Source organism: Cnephaeus nilssonii, assembly GCF_951640355.1.
Source record: "Cnephaeus nilssonii genome assembly, chromosome: X".
NCBI lineage: Eukaryota > Metazoa > Chordata > Mammalia > Chiroptera > Vespertilionidae > Cnephaeus > Cnephaeus nilssonii.
The window spans coordinates 93,173,472-93,189,503 of record NC_137071.1 but is presented as its reverse complement, the minus strand read 5'-3'; the positions used below and the strand labels follow the sequence as shown (position 1 = coordinate 93,189,503).

The following is a 16,032-nucleotide window of genomic DNA, read 5'->3' as shown; positions in this document are numbered from 1 at the left end:
TCCTGACTAGAAAGAATTCATAGTCCAATTAGGGAAATATAAATATAAGTGATCCTAGTCCATTAAGCATAATAGTAGAAGTAGTCAACATTTACTGAGTCCCTGCTATATGCCAAGCAGTATGGTGAAGAAGCAGGGGATATGAATAAAATTCTATAAGAGCATAAAAGAAATTCTTACAAAGGTTCATAAAGACATTCACAAGGATTTTCACCATACTGTGACATCAGGGAGTTGGCAGTGACCTAGACACCCATCACCAGGGAAATGTATTAGTAAAATCTATGGAATACTCAGCAACAGCTAGAAGCAAAAACCAGGTATACACACAGCAATGTGGATTAGCTCAAGAACATAGTGCTGAGTGGAAACAGGTTTACAGTTCAATGCTATCTCTAGAAATGTAAAAGGCATACACAAAACACTACATGCCTTAAATTACCAAGGATATATATCAAACATATTTCAGTTGGTGTCTAGAAAAAGAATGAGAGTGGGGATTGGGAAAGTTGAGGAAAATAATATTTACAACATAAAATAATATAAATAATAAAAAGGCCTTGCAGGGACTGATGATAATGTGCTGAGAATTGAAGAGCTAAGTTAGCTAAAATATCTGCACCTGAGATAAAATAACTAGGTAATAGGAATCTAGATGATAACCCAACAGAGAAGGGTATTTCTGGGGGCCAGGAAGGGTGAAGATACATGAAGGCATGATAGTGCATCATAGGTTCAGGGAACAGCAACGTGTTTAGTGTGGTTTGCAGTGGTTGTGGAGAGCTGATAATAACTGAAAGCTCTGGGTAAAGGGAACAACACCCTACACATGGAAGGTATTATCATTCTCATCAATCCATCCCTTTTTACACCACTGGGGTTAAAGATCATGCTGTGCTCCCATCCAGGTTATAGTGAGATTTTATTTCGGCCCTACTTCAGTCTTTGCTTCCGTGACTACTCCAGAAACCCTAGTCCAGTAAGTCATTCCTATTTACTGTGGCCTCAAGGAATGTGACCCTTGGTCTGTTGCTTTTTAAAGTAACACTGATGCTTTAGCTAGGAATGGGGTAGGAAGAGAACTGGAGGCCCAAGGATGCCTCTCATTTTGGGGCACTTACTAATACTTGGGACAGTTCACCTTGGCTACCCCAACTCAGTGCTACCAGTTAACTCTCACTGGTCATATTCCAGGTGGAGTCTGGCCACCCCTTCCTCACCCCAGAGTGGGTCCTGTTCCACTGTCATAGGTGTACCTATCTTTCATATCTCTTACCACAGTTGCAACTCTACATTAACTTTTCTGATCATTTGATTTCTGTCCATCTATGTCTCTGGATCCAAGTTCAATGCTGACAGTCTTTTATTCCTTTCTTTTTTTCTTCACCAATGATTCATTAGCACTTAGCATAGTGCCTGGCATATGGTAGAGGCTTAATAAACTTCTCAGTTGGATACAAGCCTTCCAAAAGAAACCTAGGTTAAGGTGGATCCAATTATACTGCAGAAGTAGGAATGAGAAACTTGGGGTTTGTTCTTCTGTGGAGGGTAAGGCGGAAGAGCTGCAAGGAAATAGGTGCATGGGCCCCTATGGATGAGTCGCTGACTGTTGCTATACACAAGCCCACCCCACTCTTCAGGGAAATAAGCTGCAAGTAAATGAACAAGTGTTTAACACACTCTTTTTTTTTTTTCTTCTTTTTTTGTATGTCAAGTAAAACTATGGAACTAAATCAAGGGAAGTATATGGGTCAGTGCTGGGTCTGTGGAAGGACTAACATTTCCAATGGTCCAGTCCACAATCCATTGCCCCTCAGAGAACACAGGATGTATCCACAGGACAGCCTAAAATATCTTGGGGAAGAGGCGGCATTATTCTCATTGTAGTTGCCATCTTTACTAGTTCAAAGCCTTCTTTAACGATTCACCTTTATTCTTGACCACACACACACACTCCACCTTCACCTCAATCAAGCTTTGCCCCACTTTAAAAAAACAAAACTCAAAAACAAACAAACAAACAAACAAACAAAAAAACCTCCAAACCAAGCCCGCCAGGATTCTAAGTGAATGCACTTGATCGCTATGGTAGGCCCTTTCCCACGCTTCCATTTGCCCTTCTATACAGGAATGGGCACTCTAGCTGTCCCCCAGAGACGCCAGGCGGCCTGACCTCCACCTTCCAGACGACTAGTCGCCGCCCTTCCCACCTTCCCGCGTTCCTCAGAGTCCAGGAACCCTAAGTCCGCGCGCGAAGCAGATTTCAGGTTGTATGCAGCAGATTTCAGGCTGTACGCAGGCGCGCGCCCCAAGGCCCGCGCAGAGAGAGGGCGGGGATGAGGGGCCGAACCCTGAGGGAGGGTGGGCGGGGGGGAGGGGCGGTGCCGATCACGTGACGTGGTTTCACTGTTTACACGCGGAACGGCCAGAGCCTTTGGCCTCAGTCAGTCGTTCGGCTCCGTTTCGGTTTCACTTCCGGTGAGGGGCAGCCTTCGACTGGCCGTAAGCCTACGGTGAGAGCAGGCGGCGGTGACGGCGGCGCCTCTGCCGGGGGGCGTGCGGTAGCGCGGCGGCGGCGGCGGCGGAGGCGGCGGCGGCGGCGGCGGCGGCTGGGCCTCTAGTGCCCGCAGACCACCTCTCCAGGACGGACTCCAGGTGCCAGCAGGGCCGTCGAGAAGATGGAGGAGCTGGTGGTGGAAGTGCGGGGCTCCAATGGCGCTTTCTACAAGGTACTTGGCTCCAGGGCAGGCCCCATCTTCGCCCTTCTTTCCCTCCCTTTTCTTGTCGGCCTCGGCGGGAGGCAGGCCTGGGGCCCTCTTCCCTAGTGCTGCGCCCTGGGGGCCAGGACGCTCTAGGCGGGATGTTGTTTGAAAGGGAAGGACCGGACTTGGGCCTGTAGGAAGCCCCTCGATCTTCGCTTCCTTTCCTGTTAGCGGCCCTGGCGCCTAACAGAATGAGAAGCGAACCAGGTGGAGAGGGTCCCCTTTTGGGGGCTGAGCCCCGCCAGGGAGAGCTGGGAATGGGCGCTGGCTCGCGGCAGGTTGGAGATCCCTGCAGGAAGGGCCGATATCTATGTGAAGGGACTGCATGGCTTATGGCTTATTTCTCTTTTCCTAAATATTCTCTCCCAGTGGGATCAGGGCCTGACGTGATGGTAGTTGCTGAGGACCGGGGTGGGGGGGGGGGGGCGAGGGGGCGCGCTTCTGTGGAGCCACCTTCTGCCTTGCAGAGGGGTTTGATATCTCCTTTGGCTTCTCTTTTTCGGTCCAGCATTGGGACTTCGGAGAGCTCCACTGTTCTGGGCAAGGGATGTGAAGAAAGAGTAGTAAGAAGCTGTAGCCACTACCAAATCACAATGGCAACTGATTTTTAGTTGCTTCTCTTTGTAGATTTCAGAAGAGATTTTTAGATCCAAAACTTTCAGGAAAACACTGACATATCCGAGTAATGTATTAAAGAAGTTAGTAATCTTGAATATTCGTGGCCCCTCAACCTCGTTATAAATATGGGCAAATTCAGGAATAAAGATGCTTAAGTAACTAAAAACATTAGCTACTCTACCACTTAAAAAACAAAATTTTAACCCTCCAAAGACCTGAATATATGCTATGAAACTTCAGGAAATTAACTGAATGTTATAGGGAATTTTTTTAAATGAGTAAAAATAATTGTTTTATACTTAACTGTCGCTCTGAATGGTGCATGTTGCAGTGGATTGTATTATTGAGGTTTTAAATAGGCATGATGGTTTTACTGTGTGTTTTTTTTAAGTTATGCCACTGCAAATCAACTAATATCTTACATTTTCAAAAGGAGGATTAAAAAATATTTTGAGGTATCAGTAGTGCATCTGTTGTTACACACTAACTCTAGATCTAGTAATCTATAAATTCTTGTTTCCTCTTCAGTATCCTTCTGTAACTTCTGCAGGTAATATCTCACCTTACTACAGTCTTGGCAATAGAAGGTGTGTATGACAGAAAGCATGTAAAGTAGCTGTTGCCATTATCCAGCATGATTCTTAAATTTATTATAGAATAACTTAAATGTTTCAAATGAGATTGATTTGGCTGAAGGAAAATAAACAATTGACTCAATTATATATGTGTTTACCAATTTTATGGAGATATTTGGAAATCAACATATTTCATAAGCGAGTAAAGTATATAAAGTGTTCCATACTTTTAGCAAAAAGATAAAATATTTTGCTGTAAAAGGAGGAAGAATAACCCAACATTTATGTTCGTAAGTCTCACCAATATAAAATTGTTTCTGTTGACTCTGCAGTCAAAATTTTGATTGCATTTATTTCAGGGATCCATAATATCTGCTAGTTAGTTTGTGTAGAATTTTCTCTGGTTCCAAGATTGGCAGTTTTGCTTACTAGATTTGAGGTGCTAAGTATTAAATAAATATAAGCAGGGGCTAATGGTTGAACAATATTCTGATCTGTGTTATTAGCTTAGATTGGATGCCACTCTTACTGTCTTGTAGTGGAGTTTGCTTGCTATACAGGGCAAGTAGCACATCCTGGTCTTGAAGGATTTATCATTCTCTTCCAGCAACCTATGATTTGTACCCATGATTTTGCTTGCAAACCGATTGGAGTATAAGAAGCCACCACATATTTTTATACAAGAAAAATAAAGTGAATTAAGCCTGCTAAAAAATGCCCTCTGTCTTTGCTATCAATCCCAGTTGTTTTTTTTTTTTTGTTTGTTTGTTTTTTAACAAAGTTGCTTAATTTTAAGGTGAATAAAAAGAATGGGTTGTCCTATCCCATAGTTTCCTGAGGGGAAATTTGAACAAATGTGTGTAATGAAATTGCTGTTTTATTTATTTAGTTAGGTTTATTTTTAAGAAAACCTCAAATGATCTGTATTGGTGGAAAAATAGTTTCTATAATGAAAAAAGTTTTAAACTTTTATAGGACTCATTGTTGTGAGTTATAAAAGTAAAACAAAAGTAAACTAAGTAGCTTGTCCAGTGGGATTGGCAGAAAAGATGGGAAATAAAGACCAATAAAAAATAAACTATTGTGGAGAAATGTTAAATTTATGAAAAAAAGGAACCTGGTTCATTAAATTGATAGAAAAGGTTTTAAAAACAAAACAACTTCAGTATAATTGAACTCAGACTTTAATTTGCCTAACAGAACCACCATATTACAAGGGACAGTTCTTCATCTTCTGTGAGCACATTATACAACCTTGCAATACAAACTGGATAGATATGGCAACAGTTGAATTATTTTTTCTAAAAAATAACTTAAGCTCAGGATGCAGAATTAACAGAACCATGAAACCTAAACCCTAAGATTGTAACAGCTCATTTCTATATTTCCCTCTGGTGTTTATTTTTAAAAATTTGGAAGTTAGATTTATTAATTGTCAAAACCACTACTATTACGCTTAGCTATTTCTTTGACTTAGAAAATGATAGTCACGTGTACAACTTATAGAGCCTTACCTTATTTAAGACATGAAGACACTTGTGTTATACCTCACAAAATCTTTACAAAGCAGTTCTAAATGAATAATGTTGAAATATAGTCTTTATTCTAGGGGCATCTGCCTAAAATTGTGCAGTGGGGGTTTTGTTGTTATTGTTATTGGGTTTTTCTTTTGCTGAGTTATATATTGAGAATAGTAATGAATTAACTCCATTTTAAATGTAGAATGTATGTCATTGCAATATGAATGTACTAATACATCCCAAGATACCTAGGTTTTGTATACTAGTATGGAAATTACTAAAAATGGATAAGTCGTATGTTGGAAACATAAAATATGAAACCTTTTTGTTTTCTGAAAATACAGGGTTTCTCAAAAAAATGTATACGCACTTTAACAATTGATAGCTCAATTTTGAAAAAGAAATGTATTTTAATAAACACTGCCTTTATAATTATTCAAAGTATGTATATACATTTTTGGAGGACACCTTATATACTGACTGATAAGTAATATGGTGTAAATATAATAAACTACATTCTTATTGCTAAATTATATTTTAATATATTTTATGTTTTTAAGTTTAGAATCTTAGGATAGACTTTAATTTGGTGAACAGTGATATGAAGCTAGCAGCTAAAGATGGCAAAATATACAATCCGGGAATTTTTTTATTTTTTTTTTACTGAAGACATAAGTGGTCCAACATGTCATATCAGCTACATAACTTGCTAAAAATCACTGTTTTACTAAACTTGCATAAGGCACTATTCATGTTTCCTCTGAAGTCTCTAGACTAAGGTGACCAGATTTTAACATTGGTAAAGCGGGACACCATTGACTGGGGGCTGGGAGGGGGGTTCTTGATTAAAAATTTGGTCTATATGGAGCAACAAAAATTTTCATAGAACGCAAAAATGATATTGTAATATATTTTTTTAAATTTCAACATAAGTACAATTTACAAATATAATAAATAAAAAATTGTGTATAGTATTATTTTATTCTTTGGCATATTTCTCATTTGAGTGAATTTTTTTTTTGGTAGATTGCTGTCGTTGTTTAAAAGGTCATGAATTTGCCGTAAGTGTCACTTTCAAGGACGGCGCTAGACTTTTTGCCGCCACTATAAAATATAAATAATATGAGTACTGTCTGCTAAATTCAAGAAAATTTATGTATTTATGAAATAAATAAATTACTTACCTAAATTATCTGAATAGCTGATTTGTAATGATATCACTTGTTTAACTAGCTTACTAGCATGCAGTACGATGTGTATCAGTGCGATGTGTATCGTCTGAGAGACAGTTACAAAATGTTTTCGTCGTTGCCAATCCCAAAAAATGCCATTGTTCATTAAGTCCAAACAATGGTGGTCGAATTCTAACAACTGATCAACAATGCGAACTTTGATAAGCAGTTCTCGATAATCAGTTCTCAACAATTATTTGTTATTATTAAAGTTTAACATTTATAAAATTAACAAAAATAATATAAAACTCATATCCTGGCTAAATAGCCACATGGCCACCGAAAACCGTATATTCCCTTCCCGTTCTCCCGCTGTTCCCTAGCTTGTCCTGCATTCTTTCCAAAAATCGGGACTTTTTTAAAACGCCGCAGGACGCAGGACAAATTGTTAAAAATCGGGACTGTCCCGCCAAAAGCGGGACGTCTGGTCACCTTACTCTAGACCTAACTTTGCATGCCGGTGATATTCTGTACTTTGAGGAAATAAATTATTCAATTCAACCACATTTTTTTCTTCTGAGAGTCTAAATAATTTTTTTTTAATATGCAGTATCTTTATGGATGCATTATTTCCCCCTTTTAAACTGTGTTTTTTCCAACTTCATACTCAAACATTCTGAAAACCTCCAAATAATGAATTAAATACAAAATTCAGTGCTGTAATAACTGGATTTCTGATTCCTACCCACTATGGAATGTACTTACTGATTATGATTGCTGTTAACAGATGCTGAGAGCTTTCTAGGTGCCAGGCACTGTTCTAGGTGCTTTCCCTCTGTTAATTTATTTAATATTCTCCCATTCTGAAGTACTGTGGTTCCCATTTTATAGATAAGATCTATAAATAGATGAGATCTATTACTAGCTAGTAAAGGTCAGATCTGAGTTTTGAGATCAGGTAGTCTGACTTCCTGAAATGATGAAATTTAGTTTGAAGAAATAAATTGGATTTGATTTCCTACCCATTTTTTTTTTTTTTTACTTCACTGTAATCTTTTATTGTATTTACTAGAAGCCCAGTGCACGAAATTCGTGCACGGCGGGGGGTTGTCCCTCAGCCCAGCCTGTACCCTCTCCAATCTGGGACTCCTGGAGGGATGTCCAACTTCCCGTTTAGGCCTGATCCTGGTGGGATTGGGCCTAAACGGGCAGTCGGACATCCCTCTCACAATCCAGGACTGCTGGCTCCCAACTGCTTGCCTGCCTGCCTTCTTGATTGCCCCTAACCGCTTCTGCCTGCCAGCCTGATCACCCCCTAACCACTCCGCTGCCAGCCTGGTTGATGCTTAACTGCTCCCCTGCCAGCCTGTTTGCCCCCAACTTCCCTCCTCTGCCAGCCTGGTTACCCCTAACTGCCCTCTCCTGCAGGGTTGATCACCTCCAACTGCCCTCCCTTGCAAGCCTGGTCCCTCTCAACTGCCCTCCCTTGCAGGCCTGGTCCCTCACAACTGCCCTCCCTTGCAGGCCGGGTGCCTCCCAACTGCCCTCCCCTGCTGGCCATCTTGTAGTGGCCATCTTGTGTCCACATCGGGGCAGGATCTTTGACCACATGGGGGCAGCTATATTGTGTGTTGGAGTGATGATCAATCCGTATATTACTTTTATTAGATAGGATAGAGGCCTGGTGCACGTGTGGGGGCCAGCTGGTTTGCCCTGAAGGGTGTCCCGGATCAGGGTGGGGTTCCCTTGGGGTGAGGGGTGGCCTGAGCGAGGGGCCTGTGGTGGTTTGCAGGCCGGCCACGCCCCCTGGCAACCCAAGCGGAGGCCTGGTATCTGGAATTTATTTTCCTTCTACAATTGAAACTTTGTAGCCTGGAGCGGAGCCAAGCCTGCTGCTCCCTCCGGGGCGGCAGCCATTTCTGTGGCAGTTAATTCACCTTCTACAATTGAAACTTTATAGCCTTAAGCGGGTGGGCCCGGCCAGGGTGTGAGGAAAGCTTTGCTTCCCCTGTTTCCGCCGGCAACCCTGGCCTTCTCTCTCAAGCTCCATTCTGCCGCCATTTGTTTGAATTTGTTTACCTTCTATAATTGAAACTTTGTAGCTTGAGTGGAGGCTTAGGCCTGCAACGCTATGGGAAAGCTTGGCTTGCTCTGTTACCTGGGAAACCTTGCTCTCTGTGGCTGTAGCCATCTTGGATTGGGGTTAATTTGCATACTCGCCCTGATTGGCTGGTGGGCGTGGCTTATGTAGCAGAGTGATGGTTAATTTGCATATTACCATTTTATTAGAGAGGATTACTGTAGCACTGCCTTAGCATTCTCTAAGTAAGTTGCAAGGTTATGTTGCCATTTTTTACTGTTGATACAAAGATGTCATGACATGTAAAATGTTCAACTAATGTATCAGTTTCCTTTTTATGCAACCTGAAATATTACACTGTCATTCTTTGTATGAATGCTTTTTAAGAAAGATACTAGTAAAGTTAGAAATCTTTGACCTTGCTATGAAATTGGCTTTTGTTACATTGAGAGCACGTAGAATTGAACTATTCAAAAGTTAGACTACAGCCCCTTCCGGGTGGCTTAGTTGGTTGGAGTGTTGTCCAATGCACCTAAAGGTTGTGGGTTTGATTCCCAGTCAGGGCACATACCTAGGTTGCGGGTTCAATTCCCTGGTTGTGCATGAACCGGAGGCAACTAATCAGTGTTTCTCTCTCTCTCTCTCTCTCTCTCTCTCTCTCTCTCTCACTCTCTCTCAAATATCAATAAAAAACATATCCTCGTGTATGGATTTTTTTTTTAAGTTAGAATACATACAGGAAAATTAATAACTTTTAATATTATTCTCTTTGTACTTGTGTGTTGTCTTTGGTTCAGGGTGAACTGCTGGATATACACTATGGTTGGAAGGTTGTTGATGAGGTTTATGTACATTTCCCTTTTTGTTGTTCATTCCCTTATTTTGTTTTTTAAAATACCTTTATTGTTGGAAATATTACATATGTCCCTCTTTTTCCCCCATTGACCCCTTTTAGCCTGCCCTAGCCCCCCACCCCAGGCCTTCATCATACTACTGTCTATGTCCATGGGTCATGCATATATGCATACAAATTCTTTGGTTGATCCATTCCCTTATTTTGTTACTGCCTACATAGTAACTTTATATGTGAGACCTTGGGTTTGAATCACAATTTTTTTAGATTATTTTTTAAAATATGTTTTTATTGATTTCAGAGAGAAGAAGGGAGAGTGAGATAGAAACATCACTGATGAGGGAGCTGCCTCCTGCATGCTCCCTACTAGGGATTGAGCCTGCAACCTGGGCGTGTGCCCTGACCTGAAATGTAACCGTTACCTTCTGGTTTATTGGTCGATGCCCAACCACTGAGCCACACCAGCCAGGCTGAATCATATTTTATCACATATTTTATCTATCCTCTATCTCTTACAGGTTTTCTTTTGAAGGATTATTTTGCAGTGCTCTTAAGTTTTCTCTAGTGAGAATTATCACTGCACTATATGTGCTCTCTCCAGTGATATATAGAGGTTATATTTATTAGTGGTCAGGGGCTTACAATGAAATTTCTCTACATGATAAAGTCTCTTGTGACCCGTGACTCACACTTGTGAGAGAATTTACTAACCAAAGGGTGTGAGGTATAGTGAGGCAGTAAGTGTTCACTCAAATGGGATGGATTTTCTTCTTAGTTTCATCCATCCTGATAATGTAATATTTGAATTGGATTTCTAGTCATTATACACTTTGGTAAGTATGACTTTTGTGATTGTCTCTTTGGGCCAGTTGCCAATAAGTTGGGAATCCCATAATGATTTTTTGATTTCCTATTTATTCCCCCTGATGGGGAACTTGTGTCTGTCTTTAGCTGCACTTTAGCACCTTTCTCAGACCCCAAAGATTTTCATCGCATTTTTTCTCTCTCAGAGTCTAAATAACCTTTTAGTATTTACTATCTATCTTTGAGGAAATAGCCATTTATTTTTCTGTCTCAATTTTTAAATCTTTAAAAGTGTGATTTTGTTGAGATGTAACTGAAATGCAAGAGCACTTACGGTTCTGCATCTTTTTTTTTTTAAATACATTTTATTGATGTTTTTACAGAGAGGAAGAGAGAGGGATAGAGAGTTAGAAACATCGATGAGAGAGAGAAACATCATCAGCTGCCTCCTGCACACTCCCCACTGGGGGATGTGTCCGCAACAAAGGTACATGCCCTTGACCAGAATAGAACCTGGGACCCTTCAGATCGCAGGCCAACGCTCCATCCACTGAGCCAAACCGGTCAGGGCTCTGCATCTTTTATAAAGTGTGTTCCTCTATGCTTTACCTCTAAATTAATTAATGACAACTATGTGCCAGGCATTGTGCTAGACACTGGACATGTGTGATTTTATTACAACGGTATTAAAAGGCAGGTCCTGTTCCCCTGTATCTGTTCCTTACTTGCAGATGAATGAGGAATCTAAGGTCTAAACCACTTTTTGGAGATTTCCACAGCTATGATGTGGTAGAATCAGGATTTTGAATCTAGATATCATTCACAGCAAAATTTTTAACCGCTAAGTTTATTGACTCTTACAAGAGCCCTAGCTCTCATTCAGTATAGCTCCCTTTATGTAGTCATTCAAACCCATTCAATCTGCCTTCTTTGATAACCTCTCAGAAATCCCCTCCCCAAACACCAACTTGACTATTTTCTCCACAAACACCAATTTTGCTTGATATAGATAGATAGGGATTACAACAAAATGTAGTTCTCCAAGTTGGTGGTGGGTGGTATGATAGTGCTCTGGAAGTGGCCAGGGAAGGGAGAGTACGAATGTTGGGGTAAGGGAAGGACAGGGCCAAAAGGAGGGTTATTGGAGAAATAATAAGAAACAGGAAGATGGGACCCTCGTTGGAAGTGACAGTTTAGCAAAAGGCCTTAGAAGTCATAGGAGGCGGTTCTTGGCGTGAGTGCTGAAGAAACCAGTTAGTTACATGCCTTCTGTATTAACTTAATATGCAAACAGTGACCAAAGATGACTGATTTTGGAACAATCATACAAATATCCATCTATATACAGATAAGCCTCCTTAACTCAAAGGCAGTGGCCCTGGTAGGCTGTGATGATTACTCAAACCATTTCTGACACTACATCAAGAATTGCTTTCAGAGTATTTGAAAGCATTTTTGTTTTGTTTTGTTTTAAATAGTCACAACAGTTGTAGATCTTCCTCCTTTGAGGGAATGTTTGATTTAGGAAATAGACAAATGTGGTGAATGAATCTGATTAAACTGTGCAATATCTTTTTGGCAAATAGAAAAAAATATATAGCAATGAAATAATGGATTTCAGAGTGCTTTTAAGGTGGTTTTGAAAATAATCCCCAACATTTGTAGATGTTTTAAATCAGTATCGTCCAGTGGATCTTTATTCGATGAAAGGAATAGTTTCTATTTACGCTGTCCCCTACAGTAGGCACTAAGCCATGTGTGGCTATTGAGCAATTGAAATGTGGCAAGTATGAGCAGGAGACTTATTTTTAATTTTATTTCATTGTAATTAACTTAAATATAGAAAGTCACATATGACCAGTGGCTGCTAAGGTGGGTGGCACAGTTTTACACAATGGCAATAGTATTGGAAAGACACCTGATTTAATGGCAACAGTTTTTCATCCAGCAGTAATAAAGTTCTTTTACCTAACTAAAGGTGTTAACATTTTCAGCATCTAATATACAGTAAGGAATTAATATTAATTACATTTGACCTTTGAATAATCCTCGGGTTAGGGGTGCAAACCTCCATGCATTAAAAAAAAATCTGTGTATAACTTTTGACTCCCCCAAAACTTAGTTTTCCCCTGGTATTTGTGGGAGATTGGTTCCAGAATTCCCCGTGAAAACCAAAATCCTTGGATGCTCAAATCTGCTATATAAAATTGTATAGATGAATGCATAGTAGGCCCTTTACATCTGCAGTCTCCAGTGTGGATCAAAAACAGTACAGGTACTTATAAAAAAATCCATGTGTAAGTGGACCCATGCAATTCAAACCCATGTTGTTCACAGGTCAACTGTACTGCCAAAATATGCAAAATAAAACTTTAGACAAAAGCAGTGGCCCTTCTACCACACCCATTTCTCCAATTCTAAGCCTTTGTTCCTGCTGCCCCTTAGCCTAGGCCTGTGCCTCCCTAACCTCCACTCCCTTTTGTTGTGCTAATTCTTCTTTTAAAACTCAATAGGAACCTTATCTTCTTGTGTGTCTTCCTGATCAACACATCTACACACCTTCCCTCTAACACACATACCTTTCCTCCAAAGTTAGCATAGGAAACCCTTAGGCAATGATCCACTTAATAACTACTCATACAGTTTTTAGTAGTCACTCAAGACCTGTGCCCTTACCCCCAGGAAGTTTGCTGTTAGTGGAAAAATGAGCAATAGTAATAAATGGGATATGTTTATAGAAGTGATAAGCATAGGATGTATAAGAATGAAGAAGACAATTTAACTTAGTCCTCAGGGTTTTCTAATACAAGGTGAGATCTGAACTGAAACCTAAAAGACCAATAGGAAGTAGCTAAGTTAAAGGATGGGAAGGACAATTGGAAAGAAGAAAAAGCATTTACAAAGAGAGGCCCAAGTAGTTTAGCACTGCTGGGTCACAACCTCCAAGGATTTGATAGATGAAGCTTGGAGAGATAAGCAGTGGAGCCAGGTCATGAAGGGACTTTTACAGCCAGAAGAATTTGGCCATAATCTTTGCAGGTAGAGAAAAACTACAGAAGAGAAAAGTACAGAACAAATTTGAGTAAGAAGCTTAAATCTCTCAAGCCATTATAAAATGAATTAAGATATAAAGCTCCTTGGGTTTCTTTATGGTTTGTCCTACTCCTTTACTTGTCAGAAAACAAAAACAAAACATTCCGCTCCTGTTAAACTTAATTTTACAGAATTACCGACAGCATGCTGATTAACAAATTCTTACTAATGAGTTAGCTGTTAACTTTTGTTATGTTATTTTATAGAATTATGCACAGCATACTGATTAAGTAATTCCCCATAATTAGCTATTACTTTTGTTATGTCTTTCTGCAGGTTACTAGCAATTGTGGTATCAGATTTTAAAGAGTTAAACCTCTGTGCTATATATTACTATATTTTTCTCCAAGTACATATGAGATTGAGAATTTAATTAAACTCTAGTAATGGGGCATTTTAGTGGTATTAGAAGTATATTGTTGTTAAAGAAAATTTAGTATACTTGTGTATATATAGATTTGCAGTTTTTACAGTTACATTTAGTTATTACTGTACTAGAGGCCTGGTGCATGACATTCATGCACTGGAGGGGGGATCCCCTCAGCCCAGCCAGCACCCTTTCCAATCTGGGACCCCTTGGGGGATGTCCGACTGACAGTTTAGGCCCAATCCCTCTCTCAGTCTGGGACTGCTGGCTCCTAACTGCTCACCTGCCTGCCAGCCTGATCGCCCCTAACTGCCCCCCCTGCCAGCCTGGTCGCCCCCAACTACCCCCCCTTCTGGCCTAGTCGCCCCCAACTGCCCCCCTCCTGCCGGCCTGATCACTCCCTACTGCCACCACCACCCCCTGGCCGGCATGCTCGCCCCCAACTGCCCCCCACTGCCAGCCTGGTCGCCCTCAACTGCCTCCCCTGCCGGCTTGGTTGCCCCACACAGCCTGCTGTTCAGTCGTCCCTCACTAACCCCCCTGCCAGCCTGGTCGCCCATGTAGCCTGCTGTTCAGTTGTTTGGTAGTCCCTCACTAACACCCCTGCTGGCCTGGCCGCCCCACGCAGCCTGTTGTTCGGTCGTTACTGTGACGGCGTCCTGGACAATTTGCACATTCCTCTATTATTAGTATAGATACTAACATTTTTATTAAGGAGAAAAAGATATGTTACAACAGCTGTGCTAAGGGCTCTGGCATAGGGCTCTGGAACAAGTTTTATAGTTTCCAATAATTGTAGCCTGAAGTATACCTCCAGCTTTGTACTCACTACCTCTCCTATTAGATGCTGAACTCTGGAGCAGTTTTTCATGTTTTGTTTTAACTAATCAATATTCCCAGGGCCTAGCACAGAGTAGGTGACTACATATAGATGTGATTCATGAATGAGTTATTCTCATAAAATGAACAAACTTTCATTTAAATCTCCATTTTATTCTTTTTAAAAAAATATGTATTGATTTTAGAGAGGAAGGAAGAGGGATAGAGAGATAGAAACATCAATGAGAAAAGAACATCGATGGGATGCCTCTTGCATGCCCCCCCACTGGGGATCGAGCCCACAGCCCCCTGCATATGCCCTGACTGGGAATTGAACTGGAAACCTCTTGGTTCATGGGTCAATGCTCAACCACTGAGCCACACCAGCCGGGCTCCATTTTATTCTTAAACATAAAATATTTGGTATCGGTGTAATTTTTTTTTTTTTGGTATCTGTGAAATTTAACTAAAAACAAAAGATCTTCAAGTTTAGAAGGTAATTTAACTGTTTGTTTTTACAGGCCTTTGTAAAGGACGTTCATGAAGATTCAATAACAGTTGCATTTGAAAACAAGTAAGTGTCTTGATGTAATTTTAGTGTTCACGTTCTTTAATATTTTATGCTAATTATTCCTTTTACTCCTCATTAAAAAAATTCAAGTCTAGTTTGAGTGTTTTTCAGGAATGGATCTTCATGTTACTGACCAGGAAGTTCGTGAACAATTCAGTATTAAACCAGTGGATAAACTGTTCCTGCTAATGACCTCAGAGATTCCTTTTGTAAAATCTTGATCCTTACATCTCAGTTTCCTTGAATGTGGAGAAAGAAACCAGATCCTTCTCTATTAATAACTGAGAGTTTGGATAGGAATATTTGTAATTGTTAAAAGATGAAAATTAATGGATTCACAGGTATTGGTAAAATTGATGTGAGTTTTGTAACATTAAATCTAAAATTAGTGGTTTTAGTTTTCTAGTATATTTTATTGGAAATAATCATGTTTACCCCTTAACTTATTTTTTACTTGTTACATATACTAGTATTTATATTCAAAAATAGTGGTAACTGATCTTTTGTGCTTTCTTCTGCTAGATGAGTAAACATCATATTTATAGGTCTAGGAATATTATCTATACAAAAGTATCAGTAATGTAGATGTTATTTTATTTGGGGAGACCAGTCTCTTGCTTAAAACTTGTTTTCAATTACATTTTATATTCAATGTTATTCTGTATCAATTTCAGATGTACAGAAAAGTGGCCAGAAAAATCCTGCACTTTACAGAGTGGTCCCCCTGGTGCCCAAGCCCACACCTGGCCACACATAGTGATTATGACACTGTTGACTATATTCGCTATGCTGTAATCC

General features: G+C 40.2%; 1 protein-coding gene across 13 annotated transcripts in view; it reads left to right on the top strand.

Annotated features, from left to right (window-relative positions):
• The first annotated feature begins 2,434 nt into the window (after nucleotides 1-2,434).
• The window catches only part of FMR1 (fragile X messenger ribonucleoprotein 1), a 40,021-nt gene continuing 26,423 nt past the window's right edge, over nucleotides 2,435-16,032 (top strand). For 5 of the 13 annotated variants that reach the window (XM_079765407.1, XM_079765415.1, XM_079765412.1 and 2 more), the window contains exons 1-2: nucleotides 2,435-2,729; nucleotides 15,185-15,237. In XM_079765407.1, the coding sequence (XP_079621533.1) occupies nucleotides 2,679-2,729; nucleotides 15,185-15,237 (104 nt within the window). In that variant the 5' untranslated portion in view covers nucleotides 2,435-2,678. The remainder of the gene's footprint in view (nucleotides 2,730-15,184; nucleotides 15,238-16,032) is intronic. The other 8 variants (XM_079765408.1, XM_079765406.1, XM_079765416.1 and 5 more) reach the window with 2 other exon arrangements.